This window comes from Triticum urartu, chromosome 2 (assembly GCF_003073215.2).
Source record: "Triticum urartu cultivar G1812 chromosome 2, Tu2.1, whole genome shotgun sequence".
NCBI classification, from domain to species: Eukaryota; Viridiplantae; Streptophyta; class Magnoliopsida; order Poales; family Poaceae; genus Triticum; species Triticum urartu.
Genome location: NC_053023.1, coordinates 711,422,875 through 711,440,679, shown reverse-complemented (window position 1 = coordinate 711,440,679; position 17,805 = coordinate 711,422,875). Strand labels below are relative to the sequence as shown.

The 17,805-nt window shown below is 43.4% G+C and overlaps 1 protein-coding gene across 1 annotated transcript; it reads right to left on the bottom strand.

Moving 5' to 3' along the window:
- Positions 1-13,287: 13,287 nt before the first annotated feature.
- LOC125534273 lies at positions 13,288-17,197 on the bottom strand. Its single transcript, XM_048697537.1, has 5 exons — positions 16,848-17,197; positions 14,781-14,951; positions 14,429-14,615; positions 14,100-14,317; positions 13,288-14,020 (listed from the first exon to the last, which is right to left on the bottom strand). The coding sequence occupies exons 1-5, from the start codon at positions 17,139-17,141 to the stop codon at positions 13,412-13,414; spliced, it is 1,479 nt and encodes a 492-aa protein (XP_048553494.1). The 5' UTR covers positions 17,142-17,197; the 3' UTR covers positions 13,288-13,411.
- Positions 17,198-17,805: the final 608 nt, after the last annotated feature.

Genomic DNA, 17,805 nt, shown 5'->3' with positions numbered 1-17,805 from the left:
ACGTCTTTTTATAGGCACTTTTTCTGCAAGGTATTTCTTACCTTCTTTCTCCCCGAGCTGCCGTTTGGCAAGGCCAAGCTCTTCCCCGGTCCGCTCAAGGTCCTGTTTCAGGACACCCACCTCCACAGTCAGTGCGGCGGTGGATAGCAGCGAAGCCTACATACGCATATTGACTCTTTTTCGTTAGACTCCTGCGATATTTAAACCGGAGGTGTTCGGGTAGCCGGACCACGAACCGGAGGTGTCCTCTACCTCGAGATCGTCGGATTTAGCTACATCAGCAAAGGATCCCAAAATCGAGAAAAACAAACAAACAAACAAACAATGGGTGAGAGGAGATTCTTACCTTAAAGCCTCCACATACGAGGAACCAAAGACAAATACAGTGGGGGCGGATCGACGTACGGACCAGATGGGTGACCTGCCAGTCGACAAAACTGAGAACAACAGAATTAGTATCGACATGCACGCAGCAAAAAAAAGACTTGTTTTTTTAGTAAAAGTGATTCAAAGAGGAAAGAATTTTTATTTTGATTTAATTAAGAAGAGGAGGGAGGTAAGAATGGAAGAAGGGATTTCTAGAGGCTAAGCTCGGGATCCTCTACCTCGAGATCGTCGGATTTAGCTACATCAGCAAAGGATCCCAAAATCGAGAAAAACAAACAAACAAACAATGGGTGAGAGGAGATTCTTACCTTAAAGCCTCCACGTACGAGGAACCAAAGCGAAAAAGAATTAGGGAAGGAAACCCCCTAGGGTTTTTTTAGGTTTTGTGAGAAAAACAAAGACAAAAACAACGGGGGCGGAACAACTAAGGACCAGATGGGTGACCTGCCAGTCGATAAAACTGAGAACAACAGAATTAGCATCGACATGCACGCAGCAAAAAAAAGACTTGTTTTTTTTAGTAAAAGTGATTCAAAGAGGAAATAATTTTTATTTTCATTTAATTAAGAAGAGGAGGGAGGTAAGAATGGAAGAAGGGGTTTCTAGAGGCTAAGCTCGGGATCCTCTACCTCGAGATCATCGGATTTAGCTAATCAGCAAAGGAGTCCAAAATCGAGAAAAACAAACAAATAAACCATGGGTGAGAGGAGATTCGTACCTTAAGGCCTCCACGTACGAGGAATCAAAGCGTAAAAGAATCAGGCAAGGATACCCCCTAGGGTTCTTTTAGGTTTGGTGGGAAGAACAAAGAGAAAAACAGCGGCGGTAGATCAACGTACGGACCAGGTGGGTGACCCGCCAGTCGAAAAAACTGAGAACAACAGAATTAGCATCGACATGGACGCAACAAAAAAAGACTTGTTTTTTTTAGCAAAAGTGATTTAAAAAGGAAAGAAAATTTATTTTCATTTAATTAAGAAGAGGAGGGAGGTAAGAATGGAAGAAGGGGTTTCTAGAGGCTAAGCTCGGGATCCTCTACCTCGAGATCGTCGGATTGAGCTACATCAGCAAAGGAGCCCAAAATCGAGAAAAACAAATAAACAAAGAAACAAACAAACAAACAAACAAACAAACAATGGGTGGGAGGAGATTCTTACCTTAAAGCCTCCACGTACGAGGAATCAAAGAGAAAAAGAATCAGGGAAGGATACCCCCTAGGGTTCTTTTAGGTTTTGGTGAGAAAAACAAAGACAAAGCAGCGGGGGCGGATCGACGTACGGACCAAATGGGTGACCGGCCAGTCGACAAAACGAAGAACAACAGAATTAGCATCGACATGTACGCATCAAAGAAAGACTTGTTTTTTTAGTAAAAGTGATCGGAAAGGAAAGACTTGTTTTTATTTTCATTTAATTAAGAAGAGGAGGGAGGTAAGAATGGAAGAAGGGGTTTCTAGACGCTAAGCTCGGGATCCTCTACCTCGAGATCGTCGGATTTAGCTACATCAGCAAAGGAGTCCAAAATCGAGAAAAACTAACAAACAAACAATGGGTGAGAGGAGATTCTTACCTTAAAGCCTCCACGTACGAGGAATCAAAGAGAAAAAGAATCAGGGAAGGATACCCCCTAGGGTTCTTTTAGGTTTTGGTGAGAAAAACAAAGACAAAAACAGCGGGGCGGATCGACGTACAGACCAGATGGGTGACCCGCCAGTCGACAAAAATGAGAACAACAAAATTAGCATCGACATGTACGCATCAAAGAAAGACTTGTTTTTTTAGTAAAAGTGATTCGGAAAGGAAAGACTTGTTTTTATTTTCATTTAATTAAGAAGAGGAGGGAGGTAAGAATGGAAGACAGGGTTTCTAGATGCTAAGCTCGGGATCCTCTACCTCGAGATCGTCGGATTTAGCTACATCAGCAAAGGAGTCCAAAATTGAGAAAAACAAACAAACAAACAATGGGTGAGAGGGGATTCTTACCTTAAAGCCTCCACGTACGAGGAATCAAAGAGAAAAAGAATCAGGGAAGGATACTGTAGGATCTAGAAGTAGGTGTGTCTAGAGGGGGGGGGGGTGATTAGACACTTAGTGCTAAAGTTGCAATTTTTAAGCTTTTTGGTTTGAGTGGAGCTTTAGGCACAATTTCAACATGCACAATACATATCAAGCAAGCATGCAAAGAGTATATGAGCAGCGGAATGTAAAGCATGCAACTTGCAAGAATGTAAGGGGAAGGGTTTGGAGAATTCAAACGCAATTGGAGACACGGATGTTTTTCCCATGATTCGGATAGGTGGTGCTATCCTACATCCACGTTGATGGAGACTTCAACCCACGAAGGGTAACGGTTGCGCGAGTCCACGGAGGGCTCCACCCACGAAGGGTCCACGAAGAAGCAACCTTGTCTATCCCATCATGGCCATCACCCACAAAGGACTTGCCTCACTAGCGGTAGATCTTCACGAAGTAGGCGATCTCCTTGCCCTTACAAACTCCTTGGTTCAACTCCACAATCTTGTCGGAGGCTCCCAAGTGACACCTAGCCAATCTAGGAGACACCACTCTCCAAGAAGTAACAAATGGTGTGTTGATGATGAACTCCTTGCTCTTGTGCTTCAAATGATAGTCTCCCCAACACTCAACTCTCTCTCACAGGATTTGGATTTGGTGGAAAGAAGATTTGAGTGGAAAGCAACTTGGGGAAGGCTAGAGATCAAGATTCATATGGTAGGAATGGAATATCTTGGCCTCAACACAAGGGTAGGAAGTTCTCTCTCAGAACATATGGGTTGGAAGTGTAGATGTGTTCTGATGGCTCTCTCAACGAATGAAGAGGAGGTGGATGGGTATATATAGCCTCCACTTAAAATCCAACCGTTACACACAATTTACCAATCTCGGTGGGACCGAATCGACAAACTTGGTCAGACCGAAACAGTAAACCTAGTGACCGTTAGAGATTTTCGGTGGGACTGACATGCAACTCGGTAGGACCGATATGGTTAGGGTTTGGGCATAACGTAATCTCGGTGAGACTGATTACACAAACTCGGTGAGACCGATTTGGTAATTGGCTAACCAGAGAGTTGGTCAGGCAAACTCGGTGGGACCGATTACAAAACTTGGTTAGACCGATTTTGGTAATGAGTTAACCAGAGAGTTTGCATTGTAATCTCAGTAGTACCGATTGCCTAAACTCGGTGAGACCGATTTTGGTAATGGACATACACAGTGAGATTACAATCCCATCTCGGTGAGACCGAGATCCCTATCGGTAGAACCGATTTGCTAGGGTTTGGCAGTGGCTTATGACATATGAAACTCGGTGGCGCCGGATAGAAAGAACCGGTAGGTCCGAGTTTGACTTTGGGTTTAGGTCATATGTGGAAGTGGGAAAGTAGCTGAGGGTTTTGAAGCATATCATTAAGCACATGGAGCAAAAGGCTCATTAAGCAACACCTCATCCCTCCTTGATAGTATTGGCTTTTCCTATGGACTCAATGTGGTCTTGGATCACTAAAATGTAAAATGAAGAGTCTTGAGCTTGAAGCTTTAGCCAATCCTTTGTCCTTAGCATCTTGAAGGAGTTCCCACAACCTTTAGTCCATGCCACTCCATTGTTGAACTTATCTGAAACATACTAGATAAAAGTGTTAGTCCAACAAGAGATATGTTGACATTAATTACCAAAACCACCTGGGGAGCACTTGTGCTTTCAATCTCCCCCTTTTTGGTAATTGATGGCAACATACATCAAAGCTTTAGATTAAGATACAAAGAATAGCAAGTAATGCTTTGGAAGAACATGTAACAAACATAGGCTCCCCCTACATGTATGCAATCATGTAAATATAAAATGTAGAACCATGTGAGAGCATAATCATGATAGAGTAGGCAATGTGTTACATGTATCTTGGTTATATGCATCAGAGCAAAAGATTATTAAGAGAAATACCTTCATGCTTATGAGTCCTTCTTGCAAACAGTATGTACAAAAGCAAGAATTCCTCATACTCATGATTCTGATGCATATACTTACCTTGTAGTCTTGAGTTGGCTTAGGATGGAATGAACCTGCATAAACAAGGTTAGATAACACAGGTACATCCACTAGCCAGAGCAAACCAAGGAAAACCACAAGAATACCAAGACTGGGATGACATGTAGAAAGTGAGTACAAGGTACCACATTAGATTAGACATGTCCCCAAGAGTAAAGATATGCAATGAATTTGAATGATTTCTTTCCCTTAGATGTCTTGCTCCCCCTGAATTTGACATGGGATATTGGGAGAAGATAGGGAACAGAAAATCAGAGCTGAAATATGTGAATGAATAGAACATAATGCAAATGAGCACATATGAACATGTCTTTCCCCCAAAAAGACATGTGGCATCTCTCCTCTTGACCATCAAGCATCTGGGATCCTTGAGTGTTCTCTCCCCCTGGAGATCTCTTTCTCCCCCTTAAAACTTTCTTTCTGATGATAAGCTTTGATGTGATCTCTCTCTCCCCCTTTGACATCAATTTCCAAGAAGGTTTTTCTGGAATCTGTCGAATAGGTTTGGTCCTTGAGATTCAGCACAAAGCAATGGATAGAACTGTGATGCTTGTAAAGGATAAGATTCATCGAGTGGAGCTGGATCAGAAGAAATATAGAATAAGTGGCAAACTGTTTTTCATGTTGAGAAATCGGTGGCACCGAGTGTCATGTTTCGGTGGTACCGAAGGGATTCGGTTGGACCGAAAATTACAATTCGGTGAAATCAAGTTCATCACAGAGAAAATACTTGTCACCTCAGCTCACTAATCAAATAAGATCTCACAAAGATTTGCAATGAATTAACTGAAAGATTTGCAAGGAATTTGATGCAGAAATATGCAGAGCAAGAATAAAAAAGAATGTAAGTTCTAGATGAAGTTTTTTTTAAAAAGGAAATAAATATGCAAGAGACAAATGCAATAATACACAAAGAAAAGAGCACAAGAGAACTTCATCTAGAATTGGGCGGTGACATAGTCACCTATGTTAGAGTATATTGACTTAGGAGTCAAGTGAGAACACTTGATCATAGGTCATACTCATCGTTTAAGCTCAAAATGGGGTTACTATTTTTCGTTTAAGCATCTTGATGTATTCTCATCTTGTTGAGTTGCTTTGACTCATGACTTTGAGTAAAGCTTCTCTAAGATGGAATATCATACCTTGGGTGGTGGTGTGGGTCTTGCTCATGTAGTGGAACTTGTGTGGGTGCTCAAGGTTGATGTAGCTCATCAAGAGTTGGGAGCACCACTTGGAATTTTGAGTTCATCTACCTACATGGGTTAGTTCTTGCAAGGAAAAGCACTTTTATATCCAAAAATGACAATCATGAAGCTCAACACAGAATTTGTCAAAGGATATGTTTGAGTGGTTTCGTGCTTCCTTGTCTTCAACCACCGTTGTGTAGAGACTTGGTGATGTAGGGATTGCTCAAGATGTGAGTGAGTTGCAATCTCATATAATTAGATTCATCCAAGTACCTACATGGGTTAGATAACATGCAAGGTACAAATATATCCAAGACATAAGATAGTCATCATAAGAGATATATCAAGGATTAGTCATAAGCTCATGTCTTGCATGTATCCAATGGAGTTTCTACTCCAAGTTCGAAACATCAATGATGTTCAATTCTCCTCTCAACCTGCAAAATACTTTCTCATCAAGTGGTTTAGTGAATATATCCGCTAATTGCTTATCGGTACGAACATGCTTAAGATCAATGTCACCCTTAGCAACATGATCTCGAATGAAATGATGACGAACTTCAATATGCTTAGTTCGAGAATGTTGTACATGATTATGACCAATTTTGATAGCACTTTCATTGTCACAAAGCAATGGAACATGTTTCACATAGACTCCATAATCTTTAAGAGTTTGGGTCATCCAAAGTAATTGAGCACAACATGAACCAGCGGCAATGTATTCCGCTTCGGCGGTGGATAAGGATACCGAGTTTTGTTTCTTGGAGGACCAAGACACAAGAGATCTACCAAGAAATTGACACGTACCCGAAGTGGACTTTCTATCAACCTTGTCTCCGGCATAATCCGAGTCGGAATACCCAACAAGATCGAAAGAGGACCTCTTAGGATACCAAATGCCAAAATTTGGTGTATGGATTAAGTATCTCACTATCCTTTTCACGGCCTTGAGATGACATTCTTTAGGAGCAGCTTGATATCGTGCACACATGCACACACTTAGCATAATGTCGGGACGTGAGGCACATAGGTATAACAATGAACCAATCATAGAGCGATAAACCTTTTGATCAACCATTTCACCATCTTTGGTCAAATCATTATGTCCACTAGTAGGCATGGGTGTAGACATACCTTTGCATTCTTGCATATTGAACTTCTTGAATAAGTCTTTGGTGTACTTCGTTTGAGAGATAAATGTACCTTCCTTAGTTTGCTTGATTTGCAAACCGAGAAAGAATTTGAGTTCACTCATCATAGACATCTCAAACTTCTTCAACATAAGCTTTCCAAACTTTTCACTAAAAAGAGGGTTAGTAGAACCAAATATGATATCATAAACATAAATTTGGCATACAAATAGTTCTCCGTTAACCCTTTTAGTAAAAAGTGTGGAATCAATTTTTCCAATTTCAAAACCACTTGCAATAAGGAACTTGGTCAGGCATTTATACCATGCTCTAGGAGCTTGTTTAAGACCATAAAGGGCTTTGTGAAGTTTGTAAACATGATTAGGTTTCTTAGGATTGACAAAGCCGGGAGGTTGTTTGACATAAACCTCCTCCTCTATTTCACCATTTAGAAAGGCACTTTTAATGTCCATTTGGTACAAGGTGATATTATGGTGATTAACATAGGCAAGTAAGATGCGAATAGACTCAAGTCTAGCAACGGGAGCATATGTCTCACCATAGTCCATACCTTCAACTTGTGTGTATCCTTGGGCGACGAGACGTGCTTCGTTGCGAACCACTTGTCCATCTTCATCTTGCTTATTGCGAAACACCCATTTGGTACCAATGATGTTGTGGTTGTTGTCGGGCTTCTCAACCAATGTCCAAACTTGGTTTCTCTCAAAGTTGTGTAGCTCTTCATGCATAGCGTTTATCCAATCCGGATCTTCCAATGCTTCTTCGACCTTCATAGGTTCAATGCTAGAGATGAATGAATAGTTTTCACAAAAGTTAGCTAAACGAGTTTTTGAGCGAGTAATTCTCCCGGTTTGGATATCATTGTAGATTTGCTCGACGGGATGATCTTTGGCAATTCTTGCTCGAACCGTGAAAGATTTTGCTTGGGTCTTCGTTGAACATCTTCTTCATCTTGTCCTTCTTCTTGGCCTTCTTCATTGTTGGTGTTGTCGTTCTCTTGTCGTGGTGGAGTAGGAGGTTGTTGATGTTCGTCTTGATGCATTTCCTCGTTTTCTTCATCTTGGTGTGTCCTACTTGTGGATGCCTCCGTGTCGATTCTTGGTTCACCTTGTCGTGAAGTAGAAGCTTCCACTTGGACGGACGAGGTACTCTCCTTCACCTCCGTTGGACGAATTTTGCCAATAGACAAGTCTTGGATTGCTTCCGAAGGGTCTTTGTCTCCTACATCAATTGGCAATTGCTCTACTTGCGAGCCATTAGATTCATCAAACTTCACATCTAACGTTTCTTCAACCTTTCGGGTGAAATTGTTGTAGACACGGTAAGTGTGAGAGTTTGAGCCATAACCAAGTAGGAAACCTTCATGAGATTTAGGAGCAAACTTTGAACGACGATGCTTATCTAGAATGTAGCACTTTGAGCCGAATACTCGAAAGTATCCAACTTGGGGTTTATTACCGGTGAGGAGCTCGTATGCCGTCTTGCCGAGTAGCTTGTGAAGATACAAGCGATTTGTTGCATGACAAGCTGTCTCAACCGCTTCTGCCCAAAAGTGCTTCGGCGTCTTGTACTCATCAAGCATCGTTCTTGCCATTTCGATGAGCGTCCGGTTCTTCCTCTCAACAACTCCATTTTGTTGAGGTGTGTACGTAGCCGAGAACTCATGTGAAATTCCTTCTTCATCAAGAAAGGTGTCCACATTTGCGTTCTTGAACTCCGTTCCGTTGTCACTCTGAACCTTCTTGATCTTCACGTCAAACTGATTTTGGGCGAAGTTTTTGAAGATCTTTTGGACCTGCGATTTATCATCAAGAAAGAACACCCATGTAAATCTTGAAAAATCATCAACTATAACTAGACCAAACGAATTTCCACCGAGACTCTTGTAGGCATTGGGACCAAAAAGATCCATATGAAGTAGCTCGAGTGGCCTCCTTGTGGTCATGATGTTCTTCACGGGATGCCTTCCTCCAACCTGTTTACCTGCTTGACAAGCACTGCAAAGTCTATCCTTATCAAATATGACATCGTTAACTCCAAGGATATGATTTCCTTTAATAAGCTTGTCAAGGTTTCTCATGCCAACATGACCTAGTCATCTATGCCACAACCAACCTTTTGAGGATTTAGCAATAAAGCAAGTTTTAGGTTGTGCCTTTTTAGAAAAATCGACAATGTAAAGGTCACCTCTACGTATACCGGTAAAGACCATTTTATGATTATCTCGACGAAACACTTGGCAATCTACCTCAGTAAATAGGACATTCAATCCGAAATCAGCAAGTCTAGATACTAAAAGTAAGTTGTAGCCAAGGGATTCAACGAGCATGACATTTTGAATGGAGCTATCGTGTGAGATGGCCACCTTACCAAGGCCAACCACCTTACCCTTTGAATTATCACCAAAGGTGACATACTTTCGAGGGCCATCATTTTCAGCAAGCTCATGGAACATCTCTTCGTCTCCGGTCATATGATCAGTACATCCACTATCGAGAACCCATTCCTTTCCTCCTGACACATATCCTCGAAGATTTGCCATAAGACCAAAGTGTCTCATTGCATCATCAAGATCGAAGTCACTATCATCATTCTCATCGTAGTATCCATGTTCAACATGATCTTGTGACTCATCATTTCCTAGAAAGAGTGATTCATTAGATAAATGATCATCAAAGTGGTCACTTTTATGAATTCTTATAGCTTCGGATATAATATCACTAATGATTCCAACATTTCCTCTAGCATGCATGAGATTAGTAAGCTCAAATAGACAATCACCAAAACTAGGATCACTAGAGTTCATTTTACTCATGGCAATAGATTTATGGAGAATTTCATCCAAATTTTTCAAGGAATAATCGGGAAATCGTTCCTCAAGAAATTTCCATATAGTATAGGCACAATTTAGAGTAGGTAAACTGAAGGAAATATGCCGTAGAGGCAATAATAAAGTTATTATTTATTTCCATATTTCATGATAAATGTTTATTATTCATGCTAGAATTGTATTAACTGGAAACATAATATATGTGTGAATACATAGACAAACAGAGTGTCACTAGTATGCCTCTACTTGACTAGCTCATTAATCAAAGATGGTTATGTTTCCTAACCATAGACAAAGAGTTGTTATTTGATTAACGAGGTCACATCATTAGTTGAATGATCTGATTGACATGACCCATTCCATTTAGCTTAGCACCCAATCGTTGAGTATGTTGCTATTGCTTCCTTCATGACTTATACATGTTCCTATGACTATGAGATTATGCAACTCCCGTTTGCCGGAGGAACACTTTGGGTGCTACCAAACGTCACAACGTAACTGGGTGATTATAAAGGAGCATTACAGGTGTCTCCAAAGGTAGATGTTGGGTTGGCGTATTTCGAGATTAGGATTTGTCACTCCGATTGTCGGAGAGGTATCTCTGGGCCCTCTCGGTAATGCACATCACATAAGCCTTGCAAGCATTGCAACTAATGAGTTAGTTGTGAGATGATGTATTATGGAATGAGTAAAGAGAGCTTGCCGGTAACGAGATTGAACTAGGTATTGGATACCGACGATCGAATCTCGGGCAAGTAACATACCGATGACAAAGGGAACAACGTATGTTGTTATGCGGTCTGACCGATAAAGATCTTCGTAGAATATGTAGGAGCCAATATGGGCATCCAGGTCCCGCTATTGGTTATTGACCGGAGACGTGTCTCGGTCATGTCTACATTGTTCTCGAACCGTAGGGTCCGCACGCTTAAGGTTTCGATGACAGTTATATTATGAGTTTATGAGTTTTGATGTACCGAAGGAGTTCGGAGTCCCGGATGAGATCGGGGACATGACGAGGAGTCTCGAAATGGTCGAGACGTAAAGATCGATATATTGGACGACTATATTCGGACATCGGAAAGGTTCTGAGTGATTCGGGTATTTTTCGGAGTACCGGGTAGTTACGGGAGAAGTAATGGGCCTTGATGGGCTTTAGTGGGAAGAGGAAAAAGGCTACTGCGCCCCCCCTCCCCTCTAGTCCGAATTGGACTAGGGAAAAGGGGGCCGGCCACCTTTCCTACTCCTCCACTTCCTTCTCCCTTCCTCCCCTCTTGATGGACTCCTACTAGGACTTGGAGTCCTAGTAGGACTCCCATCCTGGCCGCACCAATGGCCTTGGCCGGCCTCCTCCTCCTCCATCCTTTATATACAGGGGCAGGGGGCACCCCATAGACATACAAGTTGATCCTTGAGATCGTTCCGTAGCCGTGTGCGGTGCCCCCTGCCACCATATTCCACCTCTATAATATCGTTGTAGTGCTTAGGCGAAGCCCTGCGTCGGTAATACATCAAGATCGTCACCACGCCGTCGTGCTGACGGAACTCCTCCCCGAAGCTTTGCTGGATCGGAGCCCAGGGATCGTCATCGAGCTGTACGTGTGCTAAGAACTCGGAGATGCCGGAGTAACGGTACTTGGATCGGTCGGATCGGGAAGAAGACGCACGACTACTTCCTCTACGTTGTGTCAACGCTTCCGTTGCGATCTACAAGGGTACGTAGATCATACTCTCCCCTCGTTGCTATGCATCACCATGATCTTGCGTGTGCGTAGGAAATTTTTGAAATTACTACGTTCCCCAACAGTGGCATCCGAGCCTAGGTTTTATGGTTTGATGTTATATGCACGAGTAGAACACAAGTGAGTTGTGGGCGATATAAGTCATACTGCCTACCAGCATGTCATACTTTGGTTCGGCGGTATTGTTGGATGAAGCGGCTCGGACCGACATTACGCGTACGCTTACGCGAGACCGGTTTCCCTGACGTGCTTTGCACAAAGGTGACTTGCGGGTGACTGTTTCTCCAACTTTAGTTGAACCAAGTATGGCTACGCCCGGTCCTTGCGAAGGTTAAAACGGAGTCAAATTGACAAACTATCATTGTGGTTTTGATGCGTAGGTGAGATTGGTTCTTGCTTAAGCCCGTATATTTTCATTAGATATAATAGCCTGCTTATGTGTATATTTTTATTAGGTATAATAGGTCAACATAATATTTGGAAAAGGATTATTGCTAGGAAATCAGCATAATATATTTTTGGAAAGTAATCATTGACCGTTGAGTGTACTAGTGCATGCAAATGAAAAATGGGGAACTACTATTTCATTGATTGCACGTCATGCACTAATAAAAATGGCTTGCCATGTTTGGGCCTAGGTGCCCAGGCACCTAGGTGCCCCAAACATTTTACCTATATATACTAAACGTAAATGTGTACATCGTTTTAAGTTTATTTTACCTATTTTGACATGATTTTGCTTGCGCAGGATGATACGTTGATTTTGACAGACCCACCTCGAGGGATCGTGTTGGCAAATGAAGTTTACTTTGAGACCAACTTGAAGATCCGGTGACATGGAGGCGCAACCAAGGATTTCAGCAAAGGCATGATATATCTCAGTAAGGCCCGCCTCCCTGTGGACAAGAAGACCATCAAGGTGGGTCTATCCAGCTGCCTGAGCCGTGTTGAAGTTGAATGTGAAAACGTTGTGAGACCCGTGGAGGCTACAATTGCAATCACTATATTGAAGGGGGCCTGCAATCTCGGGCAAGTATCAGCTTGGGCTGAAGGGAACTACAGGCAGCGTATTATTCTGTATAGCAGTGGTGATTCAGGCCGTGCTGCTGGCGGCCCTGTGGCCTTGGCACGCCATGTGGTGGCTGTCCCAGTGGATAAGAAGGTGGTGGTCAGCCTTGTCAGTCTTACCGACGAATGCAGCTATGTCGACGGTCTTACCGAGGAAGGCGAGGACGCTTTCATCACTCTGAGGCCTTCGTATCAGGGCCGTGTTTACAAGATGGGATGGGGTCAGGTGCAGGTGCAAGTCGTGTGGACTGCGGTTCCAAAGAGCAACAAATACAAGATGGATGTTGTTGGAAATGTGATGCTCTTACACTAGCATGATGGATGTTGGTGTGTAAGCTGGATCATAATCCTACTTGTAATTTAAGACTTGACATGGGAAATCTGCTGTGAAGCAAATTTGAGTGCTAACTAATTAGTGCTTGTAATTTTATTCTTATCAAGTTGGATAATGGGTTATTACTGGGAGAGGAGCAATTACAACTGGAGTTGAGTTTTCCTTTTTCCTTTCTAAAAAGCACTAGCATTGCATGCTATGCTGGTACTACTTTCATGCTATTTCAGAAAATTGAGTTTTCCTCCACATCTAGAAAAATCGAGTTATCACAGCAATAGCCCCTCTCCATTCCCCCACTCAGATAGCACAATTTGGGACAGATGTTCACCGGTTGCTCTAGATTACACAAAAACGTTTTAAAGTTTTAACTACAGGAAAATTCCACCCCAAAATATGCTCTAGATTCTCTCATGATCAAAATATGTGTTTCTGAGGAACCAATGTGTTGATTTTGAGATCCAGTGCGAGTGTCGTGATTGAATTACATCTACGAAGTAAATTTAACCACAAAAACAGGCTCAAATTGGTACCACACTTCAGTTTCATATATATCACATAAACCACATACATATTAATTCAATAGCTGTTTGTCTAGTCGAAATAACACCTTACATTTTGGATACCGTCAGAAAAAACAGCAACTTTTATCACAGCAATAGCCGCTGGTTTGCCACAACCTTAATCATATTAGATCTCTTCCTTATAGGGACAGCTGTCCAGGCAACTTTCACCTCCACTTCAGCACAGCACATCCTCCGATTGACCATTTCTTGGGAATGACCTAGAGTGAGGGCAAGGTGTTCAAGTGCATCGCCACCCACAATAAAGAGCGCCAGCTTCTGCTCCCGTGTGACAGCAACAACACGACGATTCAACGGAACAGAGCCACCGTCACCGATTACCGTCGGGCCACCCGCTGCTTCGTATAGAATGATATGATCCTTGAAGTTTCCAGGAGTCGAAGCAGCTACCTTTGAGATATTGCACGGCCCCTTCAAAACATTTATTTCAATTGTGGCTTCCACAGGCCAGTAGACCTGTGCACATAACAACTCCACCCAACTCAGCCAACTACCTAGCCCAAGAGTCATGGTCACCTTGCCTTCACAAAGATGGACCGAATCGAATTCTACCATGCCTTTGCTAAAGTCTTTGTCCGCACAACCATCACACTTGATCTTTAAATCGATCTCAAAATAAACACTGCTTCCCGGGACAAGCCCTCGACACGGATCTGTCAAAGATAACATATCATCCTGCAAAAAAAAATAAGTTGGAAATTTCGCGTTGGACACCACCAAGAGTCAAACACGAGTACGGAATAAAGACGCATACTGGCGAGCTGATGTGTTGGGGATCGTCCCTTTCACGCCGAAACAGATAGACACATCTGTAGTCCACAGAGTCCCTTGCAACAACGGTGCCAAATATGTCGACCGGAAAGCCAACATCTGATTCCCTTACCTTCAAGGAAACGACATTGACACATGATCTCACGACCGACTCACGCGTTGGCGTTTTGTTGTTAAGCGGTGGGCCACGGGAAAAGCTAGCTGTGGATAAAGGCCACGATCACAAATCAAAGCCAGCATACAGTGTTTGCATCCAATAAAGACCTTAAAGAAAAAGTACGTAATGGAACGAATAATCATCAAAATACTCACTCTCTTTATCCAAGTCAAAGAAGGCTAGGTTGAAGTCGTTGAATCGATGACGTACTAAACCATTGATCTTGGGCTCGTATCCGGTGAACTCCTGGCAACGAACTATGTGGAGAGCCTGTAAGGCCTTATCTACCAATTTTAGCTCTAGGTTCCACCAATTTGCAATGATTCCCATAGCTGCCAAAGCCTGCTCACAAACACCAAAGAGTACATGATGGTAAGATTTTGCATCCAAGCCACCAAGGAATAATAAGACTAGATAATGGTACAGTTTTGTTGTTGGTGTCAAAATGAAGACATCATCAAGTGGTATTGCATCTGAAGAGTGAAAAGACATCATAAAGGGACATACCGTGTGGCTAGCACAAGATCCACTTGAATGCTCTTCATGTAATTGCGGAGTGAAGACACCCCTGATGTTTAGTATATCACAGATCTCATGTGGCGACTTGCCCTTAATCTTATTGCCGAGAGTCTGACAGGTCAGTGCAAGCAGTCCTTCGATTTTAAGTTCGTTGGAAGCCTGTTAATAGTAATACAGTGCTTAAAGACGTGAAGAAAAAAAATATGGTGCATGCACACAGTTGCTGATTGTCATTGGAGAAGATAGAGGAAACAATAAAGGCGCAAAACACTGCTTATGTAGGGCAGTCAGCAGAAAATTGCTTTTCCGAGAATACATTCACAGACTCTTTGTGCGTCATTTGCGAACTAGGGATATTAGGCTTGGCTAGACAATCATAAACTCACTCATACGTATGAAACACAACACACATAATAATCTAATAACATGTAATGTTGGTTCTTTTTATTTACTGATGAAGGAGAAATAGATTTATGTGTAAGAACGTTTGTACCCAAACAATAGCTCCACCGGTATTTTTTGCGAAAACAATATGGAAGGCCCCTACCGAAGTTCAAAAAGGCGCTATTAATCATTGTTTTTAAGCCGTCCCTAATGTGTCGCTTAGGCGTCAGGGTGCTCCCAGGTCACAGGGCATCGGCCTTGCCTTATGCATATGCGTAAGGCGTCCGCCTAGGCACCATTCTGCCCGCCTTAGGCAAATCAGGACGCCTCAGGCAGGGCTGGGACTTCAGGCGGGAAACAGATTCTGGGCGTGAAGAAAAGAACGGGAACCAGAGTTCTTGGTGCCAACAGTTACGAGCAGGGGGAGAGACAAATCGAACTAGTTCCAGTTTTCCCCCATCCCTACCTTTGGCGGCTGGAGCTGAGCTTCTCCCTCCTCCTCCTCTCCGGCACCTCCCCCTCCCCCTCCTCTCCTGGCAGATCCTCCTCCCACTCCTCTCCTACAGCTTCACCCCTCCTCTCTGGCAGATCCTCCTCCCGCTCCTCTCCTACAGCTTCACCCCTCCTCTCCGGCAGATCCTCCTCCTCTCTAGGACAGCAGGCAGCAGCAACCAGCTTCTCTCCCTACTCTCCGGCAGATTATGCTGCTTAGAACTCTCAAAGTCATCGCCGATGCCTTGCCTTACACCTTAGCGCTTAGGCGCCCCCCAGCGCCTTGCCTCACCTTACCGCCTTAAAAACATTGCTATTAACCATGTGCACTCAGAAACGCGTGATGCACACCTAGGCAGAGTGCCTTTCTAGGTGAAGCGCGATTCGGCTGGGGAACAGCGAGAAAATGGGATCAACGGTCAGGGCGGGACATACCAAAACCTAGGCTCGTTTTAGCTCTCTGCCGCCCTTGTCCTCTTCTTGCCTCTTGGCTTGCTGCTGTTGGTAACAGTCATGGTCTTTTGCTGCTGCTGTGCATTGTGGCTGCTGGTCATGCTCCCTAGCTAGTGTGTACAGCCCGTCCCGCTGCAACGCTGGCAACGCTAGCCCGCGCGTAAGCCTGGCCCATCCGTCAGCAGCTGTAGGCTGGTCACGCGGCGTACAGGAAAACGAGCGATCAGATGTTGACCACGGTGATTAAAAGGACGCTGGCGTCGGCCAGCGAGGCACAACGAGCGAGCTGGATGAATCTGAACCAGCGATGTCGCTAGATCAGCGGGTTGCGTAGCTTGATTTATATGTTCAATGTAGCTGCAGTTCAATGAACGGGGGGGGGGGGGGGGGGGGGGGGAGATTTGGTATTCTTATGTTTTTGTGGCTGAGAACTACTACTTCACAACCCATGTTCTGCCCGCAATGTACGCACAATTTAGGCCTAGCGTCTCCCTGAACTTTGGCCCCGACTGGGCAATTTTGGTAAAAAAATTAACAAACAAATTACTCAAGCAACAGCACTTTCAATTTGTGGGGAATCGAGATAGAATTTCTCAGATATATAAAAGGGTAATATACTTCCCTCCGTACCAAAATAAGTGTCGCTGAGATGGGACCGGAGGGAGTAGATAATTGGATTTTGTGTGACAGACAGAATCAACAACAAATTTAATTGCTGAAGCTTACCAGGATGAGATCGTATAGTGTCTCGAGGCCCGGGTCGCCGATGAACTTGGCGATGAACTTGGCGTCCCAAGCGCTGACATCGTAGCCGTCGGAGTAGGCGTGCTTCTTGCAGTACTGGAAAACCTTGGTGAGTGTTTTGCCGCCGACGTCGACGCGGATGGGCTTGCCGTCGTAGCAGACGGTGTCGCCATCGATGACCCAGGATTGGCTCGCCTCCAGGTCCGACACCACGAAATTCATGCCGTCCTCGCTCTGGACTAGGAACGTCTTCGTCGCCCCCTCCTCCGCCGCCATCTTTTTTTCTCCCCCCTGCGCCGCCGCCGCCGCCGCCGACTTCTTTCTCCCCACCCCGAGCGAGCGAGCGAACGATCGATTCGCCGTGGACCTATAAATAAATATATCGGGCTGGGCTGTGGACAAGGCCTCCGATTCCAGCTCCGAGACCGACCCACCCACAAGGAGGATTTCCTCAGCAAATATTTTCTTTAGGCCAATCGCACGACACTTCTTGTATCCCACAATATGTGGTTTTTGTTGAATATATAAAACTTGGCTTTGCCCTAAAAAAGCAAATATTTACAGGCATGAATATTTTTGTTACAGGCATTAACAACTACCTCTCACAAAAAAAGGCATTAACAACTAAACAACAACACTAGGCCCGATTTAAAAAAAAATCAAAACGCAAAAAATATTTTTTATAAAAAAATAATGTTTTTCAAACGCGAGCCATTTTCATATTTTCTGGAAAAATAAAATAAAAGCTCAAACATTTTTCAAAATCCCAAACTGATTTTGAATCTATGAACTTTCTTTGAAAATTCTGAACAAAAAATAAAAAACAATAACAGTTTTTGATACTACAAACTAAATTTGTAAACGCGAGAATTTTTTGGATTTTGTAAATTTTCTGAACAAATTAAAAACAACAGCATATGTTGAAATTCCAAAAAAAATA

Bases quoted from the DNA above. Each gene is read 5' to 3' on its own strand.
- LOC125534273 (XM_048697537.1), bottom strand. From the start codon at position 17,141: ATGGCGGCGGAGGAGGGGGCGACGAAGACGTTCCTAGTCCAGAGCGAG. The intron at 14,952-16,847 runs GTAAGCTTCAGC...TACTATTAACAG, and splicing joins CACTATACGATCTCATCCTG to GCTTCCAACGAACTTAAAAT. The intron at 14,021-14,099 runs GTATGCGTCTTT...TTTTTTTTGCAG, and splicing joins CCCAACACATCAGCTCGCCA to GATGATATGTTATCTTTGAC.